This window comes from Hydra vulgaris, chromosome 05, assembly GCF_038396675.1.
Source record: "Hydra vulgaris chromosome 05, alternate assembly HydraT2T_AEP".
Classification (NCBI taxonomy): domain Eukaryota; kingdom Metazoa; phylum Cnidaria; class Hydrozoa; order Anthoathecata; family Hydridae; genus Hydra; species Hydra vulgaris.
The window spans coordinates 37,803,296-37,817,507 of record NC_088924.1 but is presented as its reverse complement, the minus strand read 5'-3'; the positions used below and the strand labels follow the sequence as shown (position 1 = coordinate 37,817,507).

The window sequence follows — 14,212 nt, the reverse complement described above, 5'->3', positions numbered from 1 at the left end:
TGCGTTTAAAAGATCATTCTTTGCTACCAAGAGGTAGCAGTAACAATATAACTACCAAATAAACATAATAATTTCTTATTATTATAATACATTAATCAAAAACTCCAAATTAATTAATAAGACATTGTTATCTATAAGTTTATTTTTAATAATTAGTAACTCTAAATATGCTTAAAATTAAAAGAAAAGTTCTATGGTCCAAATTTAAATCTATTTCTATGAAGTTTAATGAAAAACTTTTACTTTTTTTTGTTCAAAGTTTATTAAAATATAAAACTGCACAACTTATTTTTCGAACTCGAATTAAATGTTGTAGGATGAAAGATTCATACTGTTTAGGCATACTTTTCATACTTTTCAAGCCAATCATTCATTTGCTGCAATCCTAAAAACTTAAAAGCAGGGGATTTAAAGCTTGTTATGCTTTTTTTTTAATTAGAATTTAGTAGCTATTATAAAAAAGCGTTATTTACAACGGAAAGCAACATTTTGAAGAAATAATTTTTTTTTGCACGCGCAGTCAAATGGAATTCCATTCGTTTCCAAATGGAATACCTTCTTTACAATAGTAAATCTCAAAAAAGTTGATTTTTAGTTAAAATATTTTTTTCACATTGTTTTAAAAACAATAGGCAGGTTATGACTCATAACCTTCTTTTATGAATAACCAATTTTTTTGTAAATATATATATACACATATATATTTTTAAAATAGATCATTTAAAGCTATTCGAATTAACTAAGTTTTAAATAGTGGTATTTTATCCAAGCTGTAACGTTAAGAAATGATAAAAAAATGAAACTATGGTTTACTTTGTTTTGGATTTTTAATCGTTTATTCTGTGGTGAGTGGATTTATTTTCTTCTGAAAAATGTTAAAATGTTTAGCTACAAGATTTTTGATGGTAGAAATAAGTATAAACATGGTTTAACTGACCAAATACGATTGTAATTTAGTATTTGCTTATTTTACAATACTACCCAGTGAAAAAGCGCACATGGGATACGCGTGGATTTTTTCCATATGTAACCCATGTGGGGATTATTATTTTGTCCCATGTGGGTTTCATATGGTAAATCCCACATGGATTCTATATGGTAAATCCCATATGGGATACGCGTGGGTTTTTACCATATGTAACCCATATGGGGATTATTATTTTGTCCCATGTGGGTTTTATATGGTAAATCCCACATGGGTTTTATGTGGTAAATCCTACATGGGATATAGGTGGAAAATACTACATGTTATAGATCTTAAATGCCACATATTTTAATCCAAATGGTATAAAAGTAGTCAATACTAGACAAATGAAAGTCCGAATGCTTCTATGATAATTTTTAAAATTGTTTTCATTTAAAAATTACTTAAATAGTAATTTAAAATTAATCATCAAAGTTTTCAGAGAGGCTTAACTTAATCTGGTATTTGCTACTTTATCCCATTTGGTATTCAAAATGTGTAGCATTTTTGATCTTTTACATGTGTTGTAAATGTTTTCGATGTTTTCCACCTATAACCTATGTGGGATTTACCTTAAATTATTATGACGAAATTTTATAAAATTAAAAAACGTGTTGCAAAATAAATTTATTTTAAAATAAATGCTATTAATCAATACATCCGAAATGAATATTAAAAATATTATTTTTTCTATGGCGATTTACACGCCGTTTTTTGTCGATTGAATTAATTATATCGCTTCGGCTTGCATAATACCTAGGTTTTTAGTATCTTCTAACTTTCTTCAAACATTTTCTTAAAAAAAAAAAATATATAAATACAAATTTATATAAATATAAATATATATATGTATATATATATATATATATATATATATATATATATATATATATATATATATATATATATATATATATAGAGAGAGAGAGAGAGAGAGAGAGAGAGAGAGAGAGAGAGAGAGAGAGAGTGAGTGAGAGAGAGACAGAGAGAGAGCAATTTTAATAAGGAACCTTATTAGTCGAGCAATTTTAATTATTAGCCAGGTCGAAGTCATTAATGACTACAATATTTCACAAATAATTATTTCCTAATTTATTACTTACAATGACCAACGTATTATGGGTAATTGAACACATATTATGCGTAATGAGCTTGAACCCATGAGGAGAACCCTGAAAAAAAGTGATCAATTAGGATAAGCAGTTAAACAAAAAAACAAAAACAAAAATGTAAAAACCTACTTTTTCAATGATGTAGACGTTGGGTGCAATTGCCACTGGATGCAAAAGTATCTTTACTTTTTCGTCACACACACGGCCTTCTATAATAACAGGCCTTGACATCGCGCAAAATGCCGTAAAAACTGAAGGCCGATTAAACTTTCACTTTTACTTATATTGATATATTTTTATATTAGGTAGGGTGTAATGGCAGTCTATGTTTTCTAATAATAATCTTTAGTAAAGACGGAAATATAAAAAGAAAACCAAAAAATTGTTAAAAGATAATCATATTTTTCGTATTTCAAATTTCATTAAAAATATTTATGTAATATTAAATAGTATCAATAACAAGCAGAACCATAACAAAGCATATATCTATATATTAGAAAGATAACTGTATTTTTAATTTTTTTTGCTAAAAATATCTCAACAGGGTAAATATTTACAAATCCAAACATATTGAGAGACATATAGGCTAATGAGAAAATAAAAAACATAACAAGTAAATAGCATAATAAATTACAAAACTAATTTTCACATAAATTATGATAGCTTTAGTATTTTGGGAGTGGTAATTAGTGAGTAATTCTTTAGCAGAATATTAGAATATACTCTGCATTGTTTTTATGTGATTTTAAATTTATATTTAGCAGCAATGAACTGAAACTGAGTAACACAAAATGTTCTGCATAAAGGGTCAGTAGCACCTTGAAAAAAAAGCAAAATATTGACCATTAGACAAGAGTATCAGAAGGAATTTCAGGTCCGCCTCAGTTTAGGCTATACAGATAACTTCCATATTTATAATAATAATTGGTAGAATCATCATAAATTTTTATTTCGCTTTTTTGCATATAGCCAGCTATGTAAACTATATCCACTAATGTAGATTTATTAACTGAGCTTTCAAGATCATGAATATTATCCAGAAGTTCTTTTTCATCAGTAGAAATATCTCTTAAACATATGTCACAAGTATGACCATCGATACCATCAACAGGAATGTCAAATTGTAATATCAATTTAGTATGTTGAATATTAATTTTTTCAATTACAGATTTAGCGTTTATAAAGTAAGTACCTCCAGATCCCTGTCGAAGCTTAGAAAAAACTTTTTCAAGTGGATCTGTTGAAAACCAACCTAATAAGACATACTTTGCTCCATTACTCAACAAAGTTTCTACGAGATCAATAAAGCCATAACATGAATGCGCTATTACATTGCTGGTATCTAGCGTAAGCTGTTTTACACGCTTACCTGTAGGTTTCATAAAATTTGACAGTTCAGCAATATCTCGTAGCAGTTGTAACTGTTGATCACCAACTCCGCATAATTCATTTCTAAACCGAATGCCAGCACCAGGTGCTTTGGCATTAACAACATTCAAAAAAAATTTATTTTTTCAATAAATACAGCAGTACCTTCAAATGCTTTATTTTCAATCTCTGGATGCGTTCTTAATGCAGCTACTGTTTCTTCGCAAAAAACAGACAAACAAAACTTTACAAAATGTCTCTCTATTGGTTTTGGATAAACCGATTTAGCTGTAAGTTTAGAGAGTTTAAAAAGACTATTGCACTCAGTTTTATATAAAGTTTCTAAATCACTCCACTTAGCTAAAGCCAGTTCTTTATTGTTCAAAAATTGAAGTTCGTCAGTCTTTTCTGTCAACCAATTGTTTCGTATAGATTTTAAGAGATTTTTTTTTTTTTTTTTTTTTTTAGATTATTCACCTCCCCAAGGCCCGAGGGGGGCCACTACAGTCGAGGAGGCTACTCATTTTTTTTTTTTTTTTTTTTTTTTGTGTGTGTTTTTATTAATTTTTTTTTTTTTTTTTAGTTGTTATTCGTGGTACAACCCTCTCTCAACTCTTTAACTCCGAAACACGAACCTTTCCGAGCAAGGCCGCTGCGCGGAGAAACTAAGTTGAGCGCGGTACTTCCAGGGACGTGGTGGGAGTCGAACTCCGAACCTCTCGCTTATGAAGCGAGCGCTCTTACCACTACACCACTACCGCATAATCATACACTAGATATAGATGCACATAATCATACAATAAATATATACCTGATATTGTTAACCATGGTTTACTATCAACTGTTTTAAACATTCCAAAAAATCTTTGATTTACAGGGTTACCATCAGTAATTATTACCAGTGTCTTCTATTTTCAATATTATTTATCGTATAGACAATTTGTTGACATTGAGCAAACAGAAATTCAGAGGAAAGATTTGCAACAGGTTGAGCTCTACATATAAATTCTGGACCTCCAAAAAATTTTGTTTTTATTAACTTTAATTTGTTTACAGCTAAAGATGAAATATTTCAAGTTGTGCCATTATGGTTAGCTACAAATGAATAATCATTAAAAATTTCTAAAATAAATAATGGAACACCAAGTTTGTACATTTTTGATTGTATGTGTAAACTTTTTTTATTAAGCTGGAAAACAATAACATCGTTACTATCACTTAACAAAGATTGAATATCGTCAAATATAAGTTCATCCTCTTTTAGAAAATCATTTAACTCATCTGGTAAAATGCTTCGAAAACCGCTTGAAGTTACAGTTTTTCTAACTTTACTTGCTGGTGTGGCTGAACAACTAGGCGGAATATTTTTAAAAACAGATGGTAGGTTTGAAGGTCGTTGCTTCCCATATTTCCTTTCAAAAGGTGCTTCATTTGGCCAATGAAGTTGACATACTGCTGTATAGTCTGTAACAATAAAACCAGTTCTTGGAATAGCTTCACTACATCTTTTTCTCTCCTCTAGATTCTTCGGGAATTTATAAATTGATATTTTTGTTGTAGTTGAGTATTGATATTTTTGTTGTAGTTGTAATTGATACTGTAGTTGTATAAATTGATATTTTTGTTGTAGTTGAGATAGTTCGACTTGCAAAGAGATACACAGCATTTTAAAGGCATTTTACTTATTAAAAAAACTTATCGTTAGTTTGACAATATTATTACCTTACAATGTAACACCTTGAACCTTACAACGTTATCGTCTTGAAGTTGCACTATCTAATTTATAAACCAATCAAATTTTAAGGATTTATTAAAAAAGCGTGAACACAAACTTTCGTCTAATGTTAAAAAATGAAAATGTAAACACAGTAATAGGAATTGGCCTTCAGTTTAACAACTTTGTTGCGCGATGTCGAGGCCTGTTATTATAGGCCGTGGTCACACATAATATAATATTCTGAAACTAATAAACAAACATCTAAATTTCTATAAGTAAATTTATTCTTTGATCATTGCCTTCATATCCTATCTTATTTTCATATCATAATCTATTATGGTATTATTTATAAAACATATCAAAACAATATTATTAAATTTGTGATGTTCAAATATCATATGAACATTCTCTAACATGTTCATATGATATTTGAATATAGTTCTTGAGTATACTATCTGCAAACAATTGACTGATGCAAGTTCAAATGTTGTCAAAAACCAAGCATGCATGCATGGGACACTGCAGTGTCCCACAAAGAAATGCTGGTTTGAGTCAAATTTTTTTTATTAAAAAAAAGTATTAAAATAGGGGTGAGATAAGGAGGTTCCAAAACTTTTAACTTTATATATAATAAGGTTCATAAAACTTAATGGACTTACGAAGTACATTGAGGAGCAAAAACAGGATATTTACAGAAACTTTTCAATTTTTAATCTGTTTTAAAACTTATAAAATTTATATTGATAAATAATATAACCTTCCAAATTAATATTCAAACCTGTATAAACACATTAATAAACAATCAGCTTTTATTTGTTAACCATGCAATTGTCACAAAGTGAAAAAAATTTCCCACTCTAGAATTACAAATATTAATTGTCTTCCGTGTGATAAAAAAAGATGGTGTGTAATAAAATCAGAATTTTTATATTTGCATCATTTTTGAAAACTTACTAAGTACTTACTAAATATTTCGTTCAATCCTGATAAGTACTTATGAAGTACGTACAAAGATTACTAGGTAATCATCAGATTAATCGGAGGCAGGGGCGCCTCTCTAGCAAACTTCCAGATATGGAGCAAACTCCAAACCTTTATATGTTTATACGTATGTCAAATAAGGATGCTTTGCAAAAAATTTCAATAATTGGAGCTTGGGAACAAAAAAGCCTTAAAACTTTGTCGCCCCTGCTCCAAATGTGAGAGCAACAAGTTGAAGAAATATTTATGAAACTTCAAATTTATCGTTGAATATAAGTCAAGTTAAAAATAGTACAAAAAATATTTCGTCAACTTGTTGCTCTCACTTTTGGGGCAGGGGTGACAAAGTTTTAAGGCGTTTTTGTTCCCAAGCACCAATCATTGCAATTTTCTGCAAAGCATCCTGATTTGACATACGTATAAACATATAAATGTATGGAGTTTGCTCCATGTCTGGAAGTTAGCTATCTCAAAGACCAAAAAATGGTGGCGGCGCCCCTGATCGGAGGCTAATAACTCTATCATATTAGGCAAAAACTTAACAGGATTACTCGGAATAGCTCGCACTTAACAGGATTTATAGGAAGTTAGACTCTTCCGACTAATATTAGCCGGGTTTTTTTTTCACGGTTTGTTTTTGAAAAAAAATGCAGTTTAGAATAGCAAATAAAAATCTTGCTTGATTTTTATAAGAAAAATTGCTTGGAACAAGTGAATTTGCTAGAAAAAAGGAAGTTGATTGCACCCAACGACGGTACGGGCAGGAGCAAAGTCACACAGCTGTTATGCAACATCTTGTATAACAGCTGTAAGCTATAAGACACCGAGCCCAAAGATAATCTTTTTTTAATGCAACTTAAAAGTATCTCAATCATCAGATCCGTACAAATTAAAAACATTTAAATAAAACCCGCGGGGTTTTCAAAAATATTTCTAAAACGAATTTATACATTTTAAATCTGTACCACCTTTTTTCAATATCTCTATAAGATATTTATAATTTTTCTCATACCCAGTGGGCACGGTACGTTTTTAAAACGTTTTTAAAACGTTTTTTAGACGTTTTTATAAGGTTTAAACCTAATAAAAACGTCCAAAGAACGTTTTAAAAACGTACTGTGCCTACTGGGTATCAATATCTAAATACCATAAGTTATGCAGCATTAATGAAGTTAAAAATAAAGAGGTATGAAATTTATTTAAAATTATTTTTATTATTATTTTAAAAATAATAATCAATTCTGTTTTTGAGAATCTCAAAAAAAAAAAGAAAAAAAAAAAGAAGTCTATCAACTGTAGATGTTAGATTTAAATAACTGTTTTTATTAAGCTTACTAGGTTTATATTTAAGAATATATACTTTTAAGCTTACAAGAAGGATAAAAATTACCAAAGATTTTTTCAAGTAATGTATCAGCTGATATATAACACATAACTTGAAAAAATTACTGATCAGGAGCCTAGTTGTTTTTTGTTATTATGTCTGCTTTTTTGATGTTTTACTGGGTTTTTAATGTGTGAATTAGATAAATGAGTTGTATGTATCTAAATTGTTATTTTTATTTTTATATAAAAAATTATCAAAAATCAAGCGCATAAATCAAAACAAATGATACGCAAAGGAATAAAAACACTATATACATAATTTCTAAACAAAATTCCTAAGTACTATTTCTTCAAGAAAACATAAATAAATACTTGTTTTAAACTGAGGAACTGCTATGATTACCATGGTTAATTTATATAGAAAAAACACTGTTTTTTCTATTTAAATTAACCTTGAAGTTTTTAAACAATGAGAACTTAAAAATTATATATAAATGTTAAAAAGAGTCCACATCCCATTAGATTCCTTGTCCCTTTTTATATATATGTGGAAAGTTTCATACAAATTAGATGTGTTTTGGTGCTTATATAATCTTTCCTTTAAAAACTACTTTTGAAAAAACGTGTCCCACTGCAAATTTTTTTATGAATAGTGGTCTTAAAACATGAAAAATATATAAAAGAAGCCATTTTAAGCATAGTAATTTATATACATGGTTGGAAAGAAGTTGAGTCAAACTAATTGATGCAAAAAACTTCAAGGTCTTAGCTTTATTATAAAAAATGATATAAGAGAGTAAAGTTCATAAAAATTACATGTTTTTTGTTAAAAACTCAATGTTTTTTATTGTGGTCTGGAATCTCTACTATAATAGTCTTCTTAGGATTGCATGCAGCTTTAGCTTTTCAAAATCTTCAAAAAAAGTGGAGTCGAAGAAAAATAAACATTCTTTACTTTTTAAAATATATTGTTTTTTTTTATGAAATTTAAAATCTGTTTTTAATAAACACTGCCAAATATGTATATTTTAGGTGTATATACATCAACTGTTTGGAGCACTAGTTTTGAAACAAATGAAAGTGACTCATGGAGTCCAACATCTGGTAATCAGCCATTTCAAAGAGTGCTATATTCAAATTTAAATGGTATACCAATTCAAGGTAAGCTTTATATAAATAATGATGGTATCATAAGAAATTTTGAAGTTGAGGTAAATTTGTTAGGGTATCAGAGTAGATATAATTAAATATGTGAGGACATGCCTCTAACAAAAAACATTAGTTTATGTCTTGGGCTCTTTGAAACTTCAATGATGATTGCAGTCTATTCATGAGGATAGGGACCATAATAAATTAACTACTTAATTCTACTTGGTTATGACTGTGCTAAAACTTTTTAACTGTATCTCCTTGCATGTTTAGTGTATGTTCATTATATTTTTATTATCTTTATAAACACTGTTATTCGTTGCATTATTTATTTTACTAGTCCAGAGGTTGTTTTTGATATTGTAATTTTATATTAACTTTTTTTATATAACAACTAGAAATTTTATATCATTTTTTATCATAACATTTACTGACACAGTAGATTAGTATTGTGCATCACATGTAGGCAATTTAAGTTTTGTACCATGTTTGGATTCCATTTTTATATTACATCACAAGGTACTAAGTAGAATGGATTAATTACAGGCTTTCAAACTTCTGTTTGTTTATTATACACTCCTATTTAATTTTTGCACTTATAATTTCTCACTGAAAATATTGTGTTTTTTATTTGGCTTGGTTTTATTTCAATAACAATTTGGTAAATTATTTTTAGTTCAACCATATATTTATAATACCAAGATTAAGTCATGTTTACAATAATGAGTTCAATGAGCATTTATTACTTTTTTTGTTGTAAAATTAATTTCTTTTTTCTTTTTTCGAGATATAACAAATAAGTTAATTTGGTTCGGTTGTAGTCTTGTTCTTAACATAATAGAAGTTAAATGATTTTTGATATAAAGATTTCTAAAAAATTTCAAAATCTCTCTATTGATAAAATATAAAGCTATAAAAATTGTTTTACATTTTGCAATCCTATTTTATTTGATACAAAATAATGAGTAATGTGCAAAAAACAATTTAGATTTGTGATTGTAAGATGCTTAATTTGAGCCCTGTGTACAACTCTTTAAATTCACTTGCTCAGTCTATTCAATGAAAGGCATTCAATGAAAAATGAATAAATAAAAGTAAAACAATGAAAGAAATCAACAAACTGCAGGCCTAATCAATAAACTAAATGTTAGAAAGAATCATTAGTGATAATATAATAAAGCACTTAATATCAAACAAGCTATTAGCAAAAGAACAGAATGGTTTTCTGATAGGAAATAAAAATTTACTAGAATTCCTTGACATTTTAACAGAGGCATTATTAAATATTATTCCAATTGATGTTTTGTATACCGACTTTCAGAAAGCATTCGACAGAGTATCGCACATAAAACTGTTGGTATGCTTGTTATATAAATTAAATCATTCTTATCAAAAAAAAAAAGGACAAAAAGTGGTTATGGGAGAATGCAAAATAGATTGGGTTATTGTATTAATACCACAGGGTTCTGTACTAGACCCACTCCTTTTCTTGAAATTTGTAAACAATTTACATAACAGATTTATTAATAAATGTTGTTTGTACGCTTATGACAGCAAAATTATTGCACCTATTTTTGCAAAGATTGAGTCAAAATTATTTCAAAATGACGTAAAAAGTCTTGATGAATGATTGTATGAATGGAAATTGGCGTTAAAATTCCAGAAATGTGAGATAATGCATTTTGGTGCAAGTGATAAAAGATATCTTTATTTTATGAAAAATGATGGCAAACTTAAAGAAATAAAAAAATCTATTCTTGAAAAAGGTTTAGGTGTTTATATTTCCAAAAACTGAAAAAAACAAATAAAAAATGTTGCCAATAAAGCTAAAAGTATGCTTGCAATATTGAATAACTTTTCTAGGTAAATATCTCATAAAGTTGCTTTATTGTGTGTACATTTAATTGCATTTGGAGTTTGCAATTCAAACTTGTTATCCCTATTACATAAAAGATATCAAAGAACTCAAAGTTTAAAGCAGAGCCGCTAAGGTGATCCCAGAACTACGACATCTGGGATATAATAGAAGAAATAAATATTAGGCTTGACAACTTTAGAAGTTTGGAGACTCGAGAAGTGACCTTATTCAACAATACAAACTATGCAATGGCTTCAAATCTATTGATATGAATGTCCAAACACAAAAGCATTTAATTATTACATTTGGCTCAGCCTCCAGTTTTAAAGGTTACAAAGATTGTGTCACATCTGAATTCGTTAAAAAAAAGGTTAAATTAGACAGCACTTCTTTACAAATAGGGTTGTTTTTAGATAGAACAGTTGTGGAATCGGTAGTGCAGTCTAGATCAGTTAAAAATTTAAAATCTAACCTTACAAAGAATAATTTACAAATGATACTTAACAAGAAACATAAATTGATAAAAGTTTTTAGATAATTGTTGCCTGGCGCTTTATCTCAAAGAAAAAAAAGAAATAAAGCAAAGTAAAAAACATAAATTATTCTCAATCAGGGATGCGGAGTCCTAAAAGGACTTCAGCTTTATAACTTTATTTTTTTCATGGTCTTTTGTGCCCAGAAGCTCTAAACATGTCAGTTGTATAATGATCTGCTATAAGAAAAAAAAATTATGATTTTTAATGACTTGGAACTTATTGCTTTTAAGTCCAAAGTCCTGGAGTCCCAGAGTCCTTGCCACCATTATACCCAAGAACTCCGGGTTCAAAAATTAATTATTCTTCTGACCTATAAGTCTTGATTTTTTCCCCATTAGTAGCCCATAAGCTCTTTTATATTTTTAAAGCTCCTGGATACCAAAAACTAGGAAGAAGTAATCTTTTTGTGACTTCGTATTCCTGTTCTCAATAAAAAAAAAAGTTTTTTAGTCAATAAAGTTGAGTTTTTATGGTATTTTAAAAAACCATTAAATTAACTATATAAATAGTTTCCTCAAGTGTTTTAAAAGTTTTTTTTATTTAAGTGCAAATGGTTATCAAACTTCTATATGTATGTAAGTATAGATATATTTTATATCTATCTAAACCTATATACATATAAGCTTAGCTAAGTTTTGATACATAAAAGTTATTTTTTAGTTTATAATTGTTTTTTAAAAAAAGATATAATTTTAGATTATTTAATATTTTCATTTTAAGTTTTTTTGTTTGAAAATTTTCTTTCATTAAGGGTGCAAGAAACCACTAATTAAATTATCAACAAACAAAACCATTTTAGAGATAAGATAATCAAGAACCTTTTAATATAAACAAGGAACAACTCAGAAATATAGAGGGATGTTACTGAAAATGCAGAGGATTGTTGTCCATTAAGAACAACTTTATTAATATGGTTAAATAGAAATGATTCGATTATTTTTAAAACTTTCACAGATACATAATATAATAAAACCTGCATGCCAGACTTTATCAAAAGCTTTAGATATGTCAATGAAAGAGAATCAAAATCTGTATTGTCTAAGAGTCTCAAAGTTGCAGTGGAGTTTAAATAAGAAATATCTTTAGAAATGAAGCAGGTAATTTGAATGTCTAACAATTGATTAATCTGTTTCTTTGGAATGACAGAAAGAGTGTGGCTATTAGATTCAAGAGATCAGTTAAAAAAGTCCTCAGTCAAAAGTTCTCCTTATGAGAGGTAAAAAGATCAGATCCATGTATGGAAGATGCTTTTATTAATGATATTGTTTAACATTTTTCAAAAGTCTCAAGTTGCAAAAGAACCCAACTTTTGAGATCAAAAATTAGATCTTTAATACTGAAAATAACTGTTTGAAATTACACCAAAATTACAGCTGTTCAATAAGAAGAAAGCCATGTGATAGAGTGATGACTTAATTTGTTAAATTTTTTGTAACTAAATTTCTTTTTGTAACTAAAATTTTATTTGTAACTAAATCTTAACTTAACCTAATGAGCTGGAATAAAAGCTTGAAGATCAAAAAATAGTAAGATGAAAAAGAATAAAAACTTTTTTATCTGTTTGAATACTGGAGATTATATGTGTTGCAATTTTCAGAAGAAGTTTTAAAACACATAAGCCCAAGGAAAATCATGTAGAAGTTTACATAATAAGTTCTTATCAGCTTTAAAGAAATAATAAAAGTGTATATAATAATAAATTGTGGTGATATGGTGAATCTGATGTAGAAGATAAAAGTTTGAAGGTAAGCCGTTAGGTTTGTCTTGATAGCTTTATGTAATCACTGATCCTGTATGACAGCCTAATAATTAAGCTATGTGATTCCCTGATTCCTGCTATTGATCATTGATGTCCCTCTTAAAGCTTTTGGTGTTAAGTTTTTAGAGACCAGGCTAGTTGCAACAAAATTTAAAAAACTGCATTTATCTCCTTAAACTTTAATATTTTTGAAATTTTTTTTCAGGGTTATAAAATAGATCTTAGTGACGTATTAATCCAACATTGATAAATTTTGACTCATGAAGAAAATATGGCCAATTTTCATCCATGAGTCTTGTGCATTAGCTACGCATTTTATGAATGGTCCAAATACAGATCTATCTAGAGGTTGCAACTTATGTGAGCAATGAGAAGAAAAGGAAAGCAAAACTGTAACATTATTATACACAATGTTATCAATTGAATAGATAAATGAGACTAATGACTGTCTAAAAGTAATAGCACAGGGCTTTCTTTCGTTCACTTGACATGCCAAATAAAGTGGTTCAAGTAAGTAACAAAGCATCCAGCCTGACCCATTCGGATGACCAATGCAATCATTTGGTTCATCATGAATAAAGTGATCAAAGAATTTCTTTCTCGAAAAAAGAAACAATGCCACATGCATTTACAGCTAACACCATTGTCACAAGTGTTCCTCGTTCTTAAGAACTTAATGCTCTAACTTGCTTAATACCTTTACGAATAATTATCTTGTTTGGTTTTTGCACAGTGGTGATGCCAGTCTCATCAACATTGTAAATATTAGATGCAGAAAAATGTCTAAAACATCTGATAATTTTTGAAAAAATACACCTATGTTTGCTCAATTAAAATTAGTTGCTCATGCAAGATTTGCTGTACTGGAGCACTGATAGTCAATCCAGAATGTCAATTTAAAAACACTCTCATTCAGTTAAGACATGCCATTGAAAGTTTTAACCACAATTTTGGAAAATTAATGCGATACATTATAGCACATTCAAATGCAAGCTTTTGTACTTCACAAGGCAATAATCCAAAATAAATACCAGAAGCTATCGATATATATATATATATATATATATATATATATATATATATATATATATATATATATATATATATATACATACGTACATATATATACAAATAAATTAATTAGCTTCATACATATTATATACACATACAACTTATATAAACTTATCTTAAAATTTTTATTTTCATTTATTATTATATATAAAAAGCGCCCATTATTTTAGAAAAAACTTGAATAGTAAAATCAACAAACCTGCAGTTATTTTATGATTCAACCCCATTTGATGCAACATTACCCAGCAATTTAATGTAACTTACCCCATAAACATCATCATCACTCTTATTAGTGTATATAATTATTTATATTAAATAAATCAATTTTTTTTAGCCTTTAGTGTATGAAAAAGATTTTTTTAACTTACCAT

At 28.3% G+C, this 14,212-nt stretch overlaps 1 protein-coding gene across 1 annotated transcript in view; it reads left to right on the top strand.

Moving 5' to 3' along the window:
* Window positions 1-688: 688 nt before the first annotated feature.
* LOC136080362 (mucin-2-like) overlaps window positions 689-14,212 on the top strand; it is a 200,982-nt gene continuing 187,458 nt past the window's right edge. Inside the window, 2 exon segments of the mRNA XM_065796978.1 lie at window positions 689-845; window positions 8,501-8,629. Of these exon segments, the coding sequence (XP_065653050.1) occupies window positions 797-845; window positions 8,501-8,629 (178 nt within the window). The 5' untranslated portion in view covers window positions 689-796.